This window comes from Oncorhynchus clarkii, chromosome 12 (assembly GCF_045791955.1).
Source record: "Oncorhynchus clarkii lewisi isolate Uvic-CL-2024 chromosome 12, UVic_Ocla_1.0, whole genome shotgun sequence".
Classification (NCBI taxonomy): Eukaryota; Metazoa; Chordata; class Actinopteri; order Salmoniformes; family Salmonidae; genus Oncorhynchus; species Oncorhynchus clarkii.
This window is the reverse complement of record NC_092158.1, coordinates 85673872-85688622: the sequence shown is the minus strand read 5'-3', so window position 1 is coordinate 85688622 and position 14751 is coordinate 85673872. Positions and strand designations below refer to the sequence as shown.

General features: G+C 42.3%; 1 protein-coding gene across 1 annotated transcript in view; it reads left to right on the top strand.

Annotated features, from left to right (window-relative positions):
* The window catches only part of LOC139421561 (voltage-dependent P/Q-type calcium channel subunit alpha-1A-like), a 192606-nt gene that overhangs the window by 70610 nt on the left and 107245 nt on the right, over positions 1-14751 (top strand). Inside the window, exons 4-11 of the mRNA XM_071172579.1 lie at positions 8659-8750; positions 8959-9111; positions 9560-9747; positions 11387-11490; positions 11699-11814; positions 12861-12905; positions 13868-13954; positions 14405-14611. Of these exons, the coding sequence (XP_071028680.1) occupies positions 8659-8750; positions 8959-9111; positions 9560-9747; positions 11387-11490; positions 11699-11814; positions 12861-12905; positions 13868-13954; positions 14405-14611 (992 nt within the window). The remainder of the gene's footprint in view (positions 1-8658; positions 8751-8958; positions 9112-9559; positions 9748-11386; positions 11491-11698; positions 11815-12860; positions 12906-13867; positions 13955-14404; positions 14612-14751) is intronic.

The window sequence follows — 14751 nt, the reverse complement described above, 5'->3', positions numbered from 1 at the left end:
TTGTGGAGAAGTACAGATCAGGGTTGGGTTATAAAAAAATATCAGAAACTTTGAACCCACAGAGCACCATTAAATCTATTATTAAAAATTTGAAAGAATATGGCACCACAACAAACCTGCCAAGAGAGGGCCACCTACCAAAACTTACAGACAAAGCAAGGAGGGCATTGATCAGAGAGGCAACAAAGAGACCAAAGATAACCCTGAAAGAGCTGCAAAACTCCACAGCGGAGATTGGAGTATCTGTCCATAGGACCACTTTAAGCCGTACACGCCACAGAGCTGGACATTATGGAAGAGTGGCCAGAAAGAGCCATTACTTAATGAAAGAAATAAGAAAACACATTTGGTGTTCGCTAAAAGGCATGTCGGAGACTCCCCAAACATATGATAGAAGGTACTCTGGTCAGATGAGACTAAAATTGTTTTTTTTTGCCATCAAGGAAAATAGGAAAATACTATGTCTGGCTCAAACCCAACACCTCTCAACACCCCGAGAATACCATCCCCACGGAGAAGCATGGTGGTGGCAGCATCATGCTATGGGGATGTTTTTCATCGGCAGGGACTAGGAAACTGGTCAGAATTGAATGAATGATGGATGGCACTAAATACAGGGAAATTCTTGAGGGAAACCTGTTTCAGTCTTCCAGAGATTTGAGACTGGGACCGAGGTTCACCTTCCAGCAGGACAATGAGTCTAAGCATACTTCTAAAGCAACAATTGAGTGGTATAAGGAGAAACATTTTAATGTCTTGGAATGGCCTAGTCAATAATCAGACCTCAATCCAATTGAGAATATGTGAAATTACTTAGAGATTGCTGTATACCAGCGGAACCCATCCAACTTGAAGGATCTGGAGAAGTTTTGCCTTGAAGAATGGGCAAAAATCCCAGTGGCTAGATGTGCCAAGCTTATAGAGACATACTCCAAGAGACTTGCAGCTGTAATTGCTGCAAAAGGTGGCTCTACAAAGTATTGACTTTGAGGGGGGTGAATAGTTACGCATGCTCAAGTTTTAAGTTTTTGCATATTTTGCATCTTCAAAGTGGTAGGCATGTTGTGTAAATCAAATGATACAAACCCCCAAACAATCTATATTAATTCCAAGTTGTAAGGCAATAAAATAGGAAAAATGCCAAGGGGGGTGAAAACTTTCGCAAGCCACTGTAACAGTTCTTGTGCTGACGTTGTTTCTAGAGGCAGTTTGAAACTCGGTAGTGAGTGTTTGCAACCAAGGAAATATGATTTTTATGCACTACGCCTTTCAGCACTCGGCGGTCCCGTTCTGTGAGCTTGTGTGGCCTACCACTTTGTGGCTGAGCCGTTGTTGCTCCTAGACGTTTCCACTTCACAATAACAGCACTTACAGTTGACCGGGGCAGCTCTAGCAGGTCAGAAATGTTATGAACTGACTTCTTTCGAAAGGTGGCATCCTATGACGGTGCCACGTTGAAAGTCAATGAGTTCTTCAGCAAAGACATTCTACTGTCAATGTTTGTCTATGGAGATTGCATGGTTGTGTGCTCGATTTTACACACCTGTCAGCAACAGTGTTGCTGAAATAGACGAAGCCACCAATAGTAGTGTATATCTATGTATATGTTGTAAAGGGAGTAGGAAAGGAGAGCACATGAAAGGAAGATAAATCATGAAATAGAGGGAGAAGAGAAAATAGATTGAAAAGAGAAAGGATAGACAGATAACAAGGGATAGAAAGAGATGGAGAAAGTGAGTGAGAGAGAGAGGAGGAGCGTAGCAAGCGAATGAGAGAGAGTGTGTGTGTGTGCTGCTGCAGTAACCTGTTTTTAGCTGCTGCAGATGATCAATCACCCAGTACAGCCTTGAGACACAGGAACTCTCCCCCTCTCTCTCTGTCTGTCACTCTCTGTCCCTCTCGTTCGCTCTCTCACTCTCTCTTCCTCTTTCTCTCTCTCTACCTCTCTCTCTCTCTCTCTCTCTCTCTCTCTCTCTCTCTCTCTCTCTCCCCCCCTCTCTCTCTCTCTCCCCCTCTCTCTCTCTCTTTGTGTCTCTTTCTCTCTATCTCAACCTTTTTCTCTGTCTCTCTGTGTCTATAACTCTTTCTATCTCATTCTCTCTTTCTCTCTTTCTCTCTTTTTGTCTCTCTCTCTTTCATTCATTTTTCTCACACGCATACACACACACGCTTCGCACTTATACACAGATGTCACACACACACACTGCTCCCAGCTGTGGTCTCTATGGTTAGCTCCTTTTGAATGGCGATTTTTCTTTTAGAATTGTAGCTCTTTGAAGATGAAAAGCTACTGCCCTTTCTACCCACCTCTGCCCTGACACTTTGATACTACAATGACCAGGGGATGCATACATGCACACACAATACACATTTACACTTCAAACACATGCTCACTTTTCCTTCACACACCTATAAACCGTCTTCTTCTCAGCATATATACTGAGGCACATTGCCAAACAACACACTTAATAAAAAAAAATATATATATTTCACCTTTATTTAACCAGGTAGGCAAGTTGAGAGCAAGTTCTCATTTACAATTGCGACCTGGCCAAGATAAAGCAAAGCAGTTCGACACATACAACGACACAGAGTTACACATGGAGTAAAACAAACATACAGTCAATAATACAGTATAAACAAGTCTATATACGATGTGAGCAAATGAGGTGAGATAAGGGAGGTAAAGGCAAAAAAAGTCCATGGTGGCAAAGTAGATACAATATAGCAAGTAAAACACTGGAATGGTAGATTTGCAATGGGAGAATGTGCAAAGTAGAAATAAAAATAATGGGGTGCAAAGGAGCAAAATAAATAAATAAATTAAATACAATAGGGAAAGAGGTAGTTGTTTGGGCTAAATTATAGGTGGGCTATGTACAGGTGCAGTAATCTGTGAGCTGCTCTGACAGTTGGTGCTTAAAGCTAGTGAGTGAAGCTAGTAATACACATGCAGTATATGACTATACAGGAAGGAAAGAAGGAAGGAAGGAAGGAGGTAAGAAATTAAAAATAAAGAATGAAGGACGGAAGGAAGGAAGGAAAGGAAGGAAGGAAGGAAGGAAGGAAGGAAGGAAGGAAGGAAGGAAGGAAGGAAGGAAAGAAAGAAAGAAAGAAAGAAAGAAAGAAAGAAAGAAAGAAAGAAAGAAAGAAAGAAAGAAAGAAAGAAAGAAGGATGGAGGGAATATGATAGGCTCATATATTTTCTCATCCCCATAAGAATTGTGAGTGTATCTGGTCCTAGATCTGTGGATAAGGCCATGTAGTCTATGGTAGTGGCCGTGTCTGAATACTTGTACTTGTGTAGAATAGAACGTTTTATATGTGAAATTTTCAGTAGTATGCTTTAAATGCCAGGATGTAATACTGATTTAGGCTTTTCATCTAGTAGAATTGGATGCACACTACTGAGGAAGAGACTGGGCTTTCCAGACCCAGTGTGATTGACAACAGCTGATAATTACGTAAGATGCCTTGCTGTACAAACTGAACGAATCAACGTAATTGAGCATTAGATGACACATTCTAAGGATGGATGACCTAGTACGTTGATATTTATTGCTCACTGCATTTGTTTTTACTAAACAATACGTTCTAAATAGTATGCAGCATGATATGTACACAACATGTAGGTTGTATATGCAAGTTAGATTTTGGACACGGCCATTGAGTTCTATCCGTAGTAGGACAGTGAGGAGCTGTCCATTGTAGAACAGTGAGGAGCTGTCCATTGTAGAACAGTATGGAGAACTGTGAGGAGCTGTCCATTGTAGAACAGTATGGAGAACTGTGAGGAGCTGTCCATTGGAGAACAGTATGGAGAACTGTGAGGAGCTGTCCATTGTAGAACAGTGTGGAGCTGTCCATTGTAGAACAGTGTGGAGAACAGTGAGGAGCTTTCCATTGTAGAACAGTGTGGAGCTGTCCATTGTAGAACAGTGTGGAGAACAGTGAGGAGCTGTCCATTGTAGAACAGTGTGGAGAACTGTGAGGAGCTGTCCATTGTAGAACAGTGTGGAGAACAGTGAGGAGCTGTCCATTGTAGAACAGTGTGGAGAACTGTGAGGAGCTGTCCATTGTAGAACAGTGTGGAGAACTGTGAGGAGCTGTCCATTGTAGAACAGTGTGGAGAACTGTGAGGAGCTGTCCATTGTAGAACAGTGTGGAGAACTGTGAGGAGCTGTCCATTGTAGAACAGTGTGGAGAACTGTGAGGAGCTGTCCATTGTAGAACAGTGTGGAGAACTGTGAGGAGCTGTCCATTGTAGAACAGTGAGGAGCTGTCCATTGTAGAACAGTGTGGAGAACTGTGAGGAGCTGTCCATTGTAGAACAGTGTGGAGAACTGTGAGGAGCTGTCCATTGTAGAACAGTGTGGAGAACAGTGAGGAGCTGTCCATTGTAGAACAGTGTGGAGAACTGTGAGGGGCTGTCCATTGTAGAACAGTGTGGAGAACTGTGAGGGGCTGCCCACGGTAGAACAGTGTGGAGAACTGTGAGGAGCTGCCCATTGTAGAACAGTGTGGAGAACAGAGAGGAGCTGCCCATTGTAGAACAGTGTGGAGAACTGTGAGGAGCTGTCCATTGTAGAACAGTGTGGAGAACTGTGAGGAGCTGTCCATTGTAGAACAGTGAGGAGCTGTCCATTGTAGAACAGTGTGGAGAACTGTGAGGAGCTGCCCATTGTAGAACAGTGTGGAGAACAGAGAGGAGCTGCCCATTGTAGAACAGTGTGGAGAACAGAGAGGAGCTCTTTTGGTTAAAAAAGGGTAATTGTCTCAGGTAAAGTCTTGCCTGGGTTGAACCTCTCTCTAAATTATATTTTAATGGCTCAAGCCTTGGTTCCAGACTGTCAAACTCAAGATTAGCTGGCCACTCCTTCCTCATACTGTGTGTGCGAAATTGTGCCTCTACAAGCCAGATTCTTACGACGTTTACTTCTCAGACAGACTTGCTTAAAGCCTTGACGTTATGCTAACCTCTGACCTGTTGCGTGTATCTGTCAGATGATGTGACATACAGTATAAGAAAGATCAGAAAACTATTTTTATTTGAGCCTATCATATTCCCTGGAGTGGTTAAACAATGAGTTTTAATGACTCCAACCTAGTGTATGTAAACTTCCGACTTCAACTGTATGTATGTGTGTGTGTGTATATGGGAGGGAGTGTGTGTGTGTGTGTGTGTGTTTTCATGCGTGTGTGTTCATCAGGGTAGAAACTGAGGATTTTCATAGGTAGCTAGTTCGTGTGACCTAAATGCTAGTGTGCATTCGTGCATATAAATGTATGTGCACTCAAATGGTTCCAAGCTGAAAGTGTATGTACGCGCAGCTTATAAATGTGTGCGTGTGTGTGCATGCTTGTGGTGGTGTGTGTGCTTTGGGTGTATGTGCTAGCTTGTATGTGTATTAATTACATGCATGTGTGTGTTTCACTATACAACTGAGGATATTAGAAGAAAATAAAAAACATATCAATCAAGCTCCCCTTGGCCCGGTTACCACGGTGATGCAAAGATTCTAGCAAGGAGCCAAGGTCCCTGCTGCCATGGAAACAGTTATGAATGAGAAGGGCCCCAGTAACCGTGGAAACGGTGTGAATGAGCCTTGTTGCTTTGATGATAAATGCTGTAAAGGTGGACAGACCTGGTGGGGTTGAGGAGCTGCTGTTGGTGCAAGACTGCCATCTTCATCTTCTTCATCATGATCATTGTTTTCTTCTTGCTTGCACACACATGCACACACACACATATACACTCTTGACAATTTCCTGTGAGGCAGATTGGCAAGTAACTCCCAGTAGATGTCTCTCCTGTCAGCACTGTTAATACTATCCCCTACATACACACGCGCAGACACACGCACAGACACACACACACACACTTTTTCTCCCTCCACACACACACCTGCTTTGTCAGTGTGAATCCCTCACTTTAACCCCAATATCCCACCTTGTCTTCAGCGCAGGACCTTCCAGGCTGACAAACCAGCACCTCGCCCTTCCTTCCCTGTCTCCTTCCCTCGTTCTCACTTCCTTTTACCTACTCTTCTGGTAAGACAGTATCTGTATCCCCGGCTGTCATCAGGGCTAGCGATTTCTAACTCCCATAGCATCCCTCTACGTATCTAGCACAGGAGATAGCTTAATTGCCCCTGAGGGGATAAATATAGTTATATAGAATTGAAATCCCATAGCAAGTACTTGCCTTGTAGCACAGATAGTAACTCCCATAGTATTTACCTGTGTTCCTAGCACAGATAGCTAACTCCCATAGGATTTACCTGTGTTCCTAGCACAGATAGCTAACTCCCATAGGATTTACCTGTGTTCCTAGCACAGATAGCTAACTTCCATAGTATTTACCTGTGTTCCTAGCACAGATAGCTAACTTCCATAGTATTTACCTGTGTCCCTAGAACAGTTTTTAAATGTATTTTATATTATTTAACCTTTATTTACCTAGGCAAGTCAGTTAAGAACAAATTCGTATTTACAATGACGGCCTACCCCGGCCAAACCCTACCCCGGCCAATTGTGCACCACCCTAATGGACTCCCAATCACGGCCGGTTGTGATACAGCCTGGAAACAAACCGGGGTCTGTAGTGATACCTCTAGCACTGAGATGCAGTGCCTTAGACCGCTGCACCACTCGGGAGCAGATAGCTAACTCCCATAGGATTTACCTGTGTTTCTAGCGCAGATAGCTAACTCCCATAGGATTTACCTGCGTTCCTAGCGCAGATAGCTAACTCCCATAGGATTTACCTGCGTTCCTAGCGCAGATAGCTAACTCCCATAGTATTTACCTGCGTTCCTAGCGCAGATAGCTAACTCCCATAGGATTTACCTGTGTTCCTAGCGCAGATAGCTAACTCCCATAGGATTTACCTGCGTTCCTAGCGCAGATAGCTAACTCCCATAGGATTTACCTGCCTTCCTAGCACAGATAGCTAACTCCCATAGTATTTACCTGCGTTCCTAGCGCAGATAGCTAACTCCCATAGGATTTACCTGCGTTCCCAGCGCAGATAGCTAACTCCATAGTCAGTCACACCAGCCTCTCTGGTGAAGCTATTAAGCTAAAAGTGTGTGTTAGTCGTTAAGCACAGAGCTTCCTAAAATGGGCTCTGTGGACTCACTGTTGTTCAACAACCAGATACCCCACCAGGCCTCGGTGGGAAGGCTTTCAACGATGTGTCATTCAGATTGTATTACACTGACACATCATCATTCCCTAGTGTTTAGGTGTGCTGTCAGACTAACGGTGGGCCCCTGAGACTCTCCTGTGTTGTAGTGGTCCATGTGGAGGGGAGAGACACCTATTGAGTAGTGATGTGCAGTTTGCAAATTATTCATTATTTTTGAATTACCCTTTTTAATGCCTCTAGAGTCACGTTTCATTTTTCTGAGTGACTTGTTTGTTTTAGTTGTTTGTTTGACCTGTTGGCTGCAATGCAATGAGTCCTACAGCAGGCTTGATGCACGCTTTCCGGATCAGCGGCTCCAGAGACAAACAGCTGATCATGCTGCAGGCATTGTTTCAAACTGATAATATATTACATGGTGCAAGAATTAATGCAATTAATTGATTATTGACTGTTATGATGGACCCAGCTTCGTAGAACCAAAACTACAAAGCTGCTCAAAACAAACTCGAGAATGAATCATTTGGGGACCTGCAGTTCGCGAACGACATTGTGCATATCACGGCAGTCAAGCAATGCATTCCACCAAGAGTTGAATGCACTGGTGCAACAGGATCAGCCAGTTAAACTGTGCCATGCAGCTCTTAGCAGAAGGACTATTGGAAAATGTTGATGATTCCCAGTCAGTCAGAGAGATAACTGGAAGTCAGACAACGTGAGAGAACATCCTCTCCTTCACACACAAACACTCCTCCTCACCAACACACGTACTCCTTCACAGAAACACACACACCTATCTTTCTGTCCCTCTCAGTTTTTCCTACACAATGTGTGTGTGTGTTTTGTGTGTGTGTGCGTGTGTGTGCATGTTTGTGTGTGTGCATGTGTCTGTGCATGCGTGCATAAATGTTTGTGTGTGTGTGTATAGTGAGGTAAAGATAGAGTCCTGATGAGTTGGCAGTGGAATAAAGATGGGTAACAAATGAGCCAGTCAACAACAATACAGCCTGTGCTCTCTATCTCTCTCTCTCTCTCTCTCTCTCTCTCTCTGTCTCTCTCTCTCTCTCTCTCTCTCTTTCTCTCTCTCTCTGTCTCTCTCTCTCTGTCTCTCTCTCTCTCTCTCTCTTTCTCTCTCTCTCTCTCTCTCTCTCTCTCTCTCTCTTTCTCTCTCTCTCTCTCTCTCTCTCTCTCTCTCTCTCTCTCTCTCTATCGAATTCCCTGTCCCATCTCTTGATTGACTCGTGGCTCATTCATGCATTCACATTATTGACTTACTCATTCACTCGCTGAATGTCTTCTTCTTATCCAAGTGATTAATGTAAATGATCAACAGATGATGTCACTAAAACCCCCAGCAACTGACACACATTGATTGGCTGATGCTACAAATGTTCCTAAAAAAAATATTAAAATACTATAATTATTCCTTCTCTTTATTTTCCCTCTTCCCTCTGTCTCCCTCTCTCCCTCTCTCCACCTCCTCTCTCTCTCTGCTCCATCTCTCTCTGTAGGATCCTGTCTACAGTGGGATCGGACTTCGATTTGCGGACTCTGAGAGCGGTCCGTGTACTGAGACCCCTCAAACTGGTGTCTGGGATACCCAGTAAGTCTTAGGACATATGGGGGTGTGGGACGGGGAGAACGACTAGCTACACCCCTAATAGTCTTATTTCATCTGATACCATAAGAGGAGGGGAGGGGGAGGACAGTTCTGATTAAGTTACATCATTTTTATAGGGATTTTGGGATGTCGTTTTTTTTTACTTTGTCTGTTGTTTCTGTTCTTAAACAATGTGCTCTGTCTCCCCCAGGCCTCCAGGTGGTCCTCAAGTCCATCATGAAGGCTATGATTCCACTGCTGCAGATCGGCCTGTTGCTATTCTTCGCCATCCTCATGTTCGCTATCATCGGCCTGGAGTTCTACATGGGCAAATTCCATACTACCTGCTTCGACATTCACACAGGTAAATCGATCAGTCGGTGGATTGGTCGGTCAGTCGGTCGGTCAGCCAGTAGGTCGGTGAGTCGGTTGGTTGGATGGTCAGACATTGAGTCAGTTAGTCAGTCAGTCAGCATGCCAGTCAGTCTGCTAGTCAGTCTGCCAGTCAGTCAGTCAGTCAATCAGTCAGTCAATCAGTCAGTCAGTCAGTCTGCCAGTCAGTCACCCAGTCAGTAGGTGCCAGTCAGCATACCAGTCAGGCAGTATGCCAGTCATTCTACCAGTCATTGCCAGTCATTCTACCAGTCATTGCCAGTCATTCTACCAGTTAGTCAGTCAGCCAGTCAGTCGCCAGTCAGTCAATCAGTATGCCAGTTAAATCAGTGACAAAAAGACTGTCAATTCAAAATGAATCAAAGAAGATCTAGCTCTTAAATAACATGTTGATCCCCAAACTGTCTGTACCCCTGTAGATGAGATTCGTGAGGAAGTTCCGTGTGGGACCGAAGCCCCGTCGAGACTATGTCCAAACGGGACCACGTGTCGAAAGTATTGGCTGGGGCCTAACTACGGCATCACCCAGTTTGACAACATCCTGTTTGCCGTGCTCACTGTCTTCCAATGTATTACCATGGAGGGATGGACTGACCTGCTCTACTATGTGAGTTACGGTACTTCACATCACAGTGGTTCTGTATTAGAGGTATTATGGTATTTAATTGATGGTTAAAGAGCTGGACTATTATGTGAGTTACTGTAGTTGGGTTAGGGTTTAAGATCGGGTTTGGTTTTGTGTTTAAGATCAGGAGTTTGGGTTTGGTTTTAGGTTTAGGTTTGGCTTGAGATCGGGTTTGGTTTTGTGTTTGTGTTTGGGATTGGGATTGGATTCAGGATTGGTTTGGGGTTTGAGATCGGGTTCAGGTTTAGTCTTCGGTTTGGGTTTGAGATTGGGTTCAGTTTTCGTTTTGGGTTTCGGTTAGAATTGAGGCAGGATAAGCTGATCCTAAATCTGTGGGGCAACTACAACCTGGATAATAGATTTCTATGGTATTTACTAGTAAATTACATTGTAAATACCCACCAATTCATATAATACATGTTTCATTGCTATACAAATATGCCCATAGCATTTACTCATATGCTGTATTGTGTGCCCATACCTAAGACACAGTGAATAGTGCCCTGCTGCCAGTGGCAATGGTTGCTATGGTGACGGAGAGGTGGATGAGGGTAGTGGGGGAATGTGAGTGTAGTCCCATCCACAGCAGTCTATATGGGCCCATATTGAATATTCCCCCTTCCCTCTCTTCCCCCTCTTCCCCCTCTTCCCCCTCTTCTCTTTCTCACACATCTCTCTTTCCTCACTTTCTCTGCTTCCTTAACCTGTCTCTCCATCTCCATTCCTCTTCGCATCTTCCTACTCCCCCCACCTCACCACACCCAATTACTCACTCTCTCTCTCCCCCCGTCAGCCTCCCCCTTTCTCCCTTCCTCTTCACCCCCTCCCCTTTCCCCCACCGCTTCCCTTCTTCTCTCTCCTCCATCAGTCTCACTCGGCAGCAGTGCTGCTCTATATTTAACAGGGCTGTTCAGTCAGAGTTATTCTTGCAGCTGCTGAGGAAGAAAATGCTGAAAGTTTAATGGATAAAAAGGCTGCAGCACAGAGCAACAGCAGCCACGCCCACAGACATAGGGAGGGAGGGAGGGAGGGAGGGCATTACATTCTGTGATGTTTAGGGGGAAATACAGCAAGATGGGGAGGGATGAGAGAGGGAGAGAAAGGGGGTTGGAAAGAGAAGGGAAATGGAGGGTTGAGAGAGGGAGAGAAAGGGGGGTTGGAGAGAGAAGGGAAATGGAGAGTTGAGAGAGGGAGAGAAAGGGGGGTTGGAGAGAGAAGGGATATGGAGGGTTGAGAGAGGGAGAGAAAGGGTGAGGGAAAAAGAGAGAGGAAGAGTGTTACATTCTGTGCAGCTGAACTGTTTAAATGGCAGATACTCTGGACAGTATACTGTATAAAACGATGTCCTAATCATCCCCGTATTGTGGTGACCCGTCCCAGTTCATGAAAAGGTCAAAAAAATGGTCTGCTATTTTTTGGCTTTATAAAATCTACATCTCAGTGTAACCTCTCTAGTCAAACAAGGGAAAGATGAATTACTAGTGTGTGTGTGTGTGTGTGTGTGTGTGTGTGTGTGTGTGTGTGTGTGTGTGTGTGTGTGTGTGTGTGTGTGTGTGTGTGTGTGTGTGTGTGTGTGTGTGTGTGTGTGTGTGCGTGCGTGCGTGTGTGTGTGTGTTTGCAGAGCAACGATGCCTCAGGGAGCGCGTGGAACTGGATGTACTTCATTCCCCTCATCATCATCGGCTCTTTCTTCATGTTGAACCTGGTCCTGGGTGTACTGTCTGGGTAAGTGTGTGCGTGTGTGTGCACGCATGTGTGTGTGTGGGAGAGTGTGTGTGTGGGCGCACGTGCGCGTGTGTGTGGGACATGTGTGTGTGTGTGTTTCGTGTGCGTGTGTGTGTGTATACAATATGTCTGTGTATATGTCATTGTATACATCTATATGTGTGTTTCATTTGATATGTGTGTGTTGATATGTGTGTGTCTACCACAGGGAGTTTGCCAAAGAGAGAGAGCGAGTGGAGAACAGGAGTGAGTTTCTAAAGCTGAGGAGACAGCAGCAGATAGAGAGAGAGCTCAATGGATACCTGGAATGGATTTGTAAAGCAGGTACATTATCATCATATAGAACTACACACAAAACATACATGGAACCCTATGTTACATATTTATGTTATATATGTTACATGTTTATGTTATGTACGTTACATATTTATGTTATGTATGTTATATGTTTATGTTATTTAAGTTATATATGTTACATATTTATGTTATATATGTTATATATTTATGTTATATATGTTACATATTTATGTTATGTACGTTATATATTTATGTTATTCATGTTATATATGTTACATATTTATCTTATATATATGTTCTATATTTATTTTATATATTTATGTTATATATGTTATATATTTATGTTATGTTATATATGTTATATATTTCTGTTATATATGTTATATATTTTTGTTATGTACGTTACATATTTATGTTATATATGTTATATATTTATGTTATGTTATATATGTTATATATTTCTGTTATATATGTTATATATTTTTGTTATGTACGTTACATATTTATGTTATGTATGATATGTATTTTTTTTATGCATTATTGTTATATATGGTATATATTTATGTTATATATTTATGTTATTTATGTTATATATTTATGTTATATATGATATGTATTTATGTTATATATTAATGTTATATATGTATGTTATATATTTATGTAATTTGTGTTATATATTTATGTAATATATGTTACATATTTATGTTGAATATGTTATATATTTATGTTATATATTTCATATATTTATGTTACATATGTTATATATTTATGTTATATATGTTATATATTTAAGTTAAATATGTTATATATTTATGTTATATATTTATGTTATATATGCAATATATGTATGTTATACACATTATATATTTATGTTAAATATGTTATATATTTATGTTATATATGTTATATATTTATGTTAAATATGTTATATATTTATGGTATATATTGATGTTATATATGTTATATATTTATGTTATATATTGATGTTATATATGTTATATATTTATGTTATATATGTTACATATTGCCATATACATTCTCTGTTTTGTTTACTTCACTTTTGCTTCCTATAGAAGAAGTGATCTTAGCAGATGATGAAGACCCTGATGCCTTTGACGGTATTTTCCCAAGTGTGTGTGTGTGTAGTGACATAGATATGATGTTAGAATGTATATAGAGACAGACAATGAGAAAATATAACATTGTGTAAATGTAGCATCATTGTTAGTGTAAATGTATTATCTTTACCAGTATACATGTAGCATCTTTCTAGTCTAAATGTATCATCTTTGCTAGTGTAAATGTAGCATTTTTAATGGTGTAAATGTTGCATCTTTCCTCGTGTAAATGTAGCATCTTTGCTAGTGTAAATGTAGCATTTTTGCTAGAGTAAATGTAGAATTTTTACTAGTGTAACCGGAACATCTTTGCTAGTGTGACTGTAGCATATTTTCTAGTGTAAATGTAACACATTTTCTAGTGTAAATTTAGCATCTTTCCTATTATAAATGTTGCAGCTTTGCTAGTGTAAATGTAGCATCTTTACTAGTGTAAATCTATAATATTTGCTAGTGTAGATGTAGCATTTCTGCTAGTGTAAATGTAGAATATTTACTAGTGTAACGAGAGCATCTTTGCTAGTGTAAATGCAACACCTTTGCTCGTGTAAATGTAGCATATTTGCTAGTGTAAATGTAGCATCTTTCCTATTATAAATGTTGCAGCTTTGCTAGTGTAAATCTATAATATTTGCTAGTGTAGATGTAGCATTTTTGCTAGTGTAAATGTAGAATATTTACTAGTGTAAATGTAGCATATTTGTTAGTGTAAATGTAGCATCTTCACTAGTGTAAATGTAGCATCTTTACTAGTGTAAATGTAGCAAATTTGCTAGTGTAAATGTAGCATCTTTGCTAATGTAAATGTAGCATCTTTGTTAGTGTAAATGTAGCATCTTCACTAGTGTAAATGTAGCATCTTTACTAGTGTAAATGTAGCATCTTTGCTTCTGTGCCAGTGTTTGTTTGCGTGTTCTATAGTGAGTAGTTGTGCGTCACTGTGTTCTATTTTTCCCATTCAGGCACCCGCAGGAGACCCACCATCAAAAACCACAAGAACAAAACAGATCTCCTTAACCCAGAGGATGGGAATGGAGACCTGGCACTGGGTAAGAAACACCACACACACGCACACACACACACAAGATGTTACATGCTAACCAAATGTGTTTTTTCTCTCCACTCTTGTCCCCATCCCCCCTCCTTTTCCCACTCTTCTCCTGTCCTCCATCCCCTCTTCCCTTTCTTCTCCTCTCCTCCATCCCCCTCTCCTCTTCCCACTCTTCTCCTCTCCTCCATCCCCCTCTCCTCTTCCCTTTCTTCTCCTCTCCTCCATCCCCCTCTCCTCTTCCCACTCTTCTCCTCTCCTCCATCCCCCTCTCCTCTTCCCTTTCTTCTCCTCTCCTCCATCCCCCTCTCCTCTTCCCACTCTTCTCCTCTCCTCCATCCCCCTCTCCTTTTCCCACTCTTCTCCTCTCCTCTATCCCCCTCTCCTCTTCCCACTCTTCTCCTCTCCACTATCCCCCTCTCCTTTTCCCATTCTTCTCCTCTCCTCCCAGGTTCTCCCTTTGCGCGGGCCAGTCTGAAGAGTTCAAAGCTCGAGGGCTCTAACTTCCATAAGAGGGAGCGTCGTCTGCGTTTCTTCATCCGACGCATTGTGAAGACCCAGTATTTCTACTGGAGTGTACTGTGTCTGGTGGGACTTAACACCATGTGTGTGGCTGTAGTACACTACGACCAGCCTGAACCACTCTCAGACTTCCTCTGTGAGTAGACATACAGGGAGGGGGGTGGGGGGGGTAGAGGGGGGGAGGGAGGTATGGATGGAGCGAGGGAGAGATCGAGGGTGGGAGGGAGGGATAGAGGGTGGGAGGGAGGTATGGAGGGAGGGAGAGATAGAGGGTGG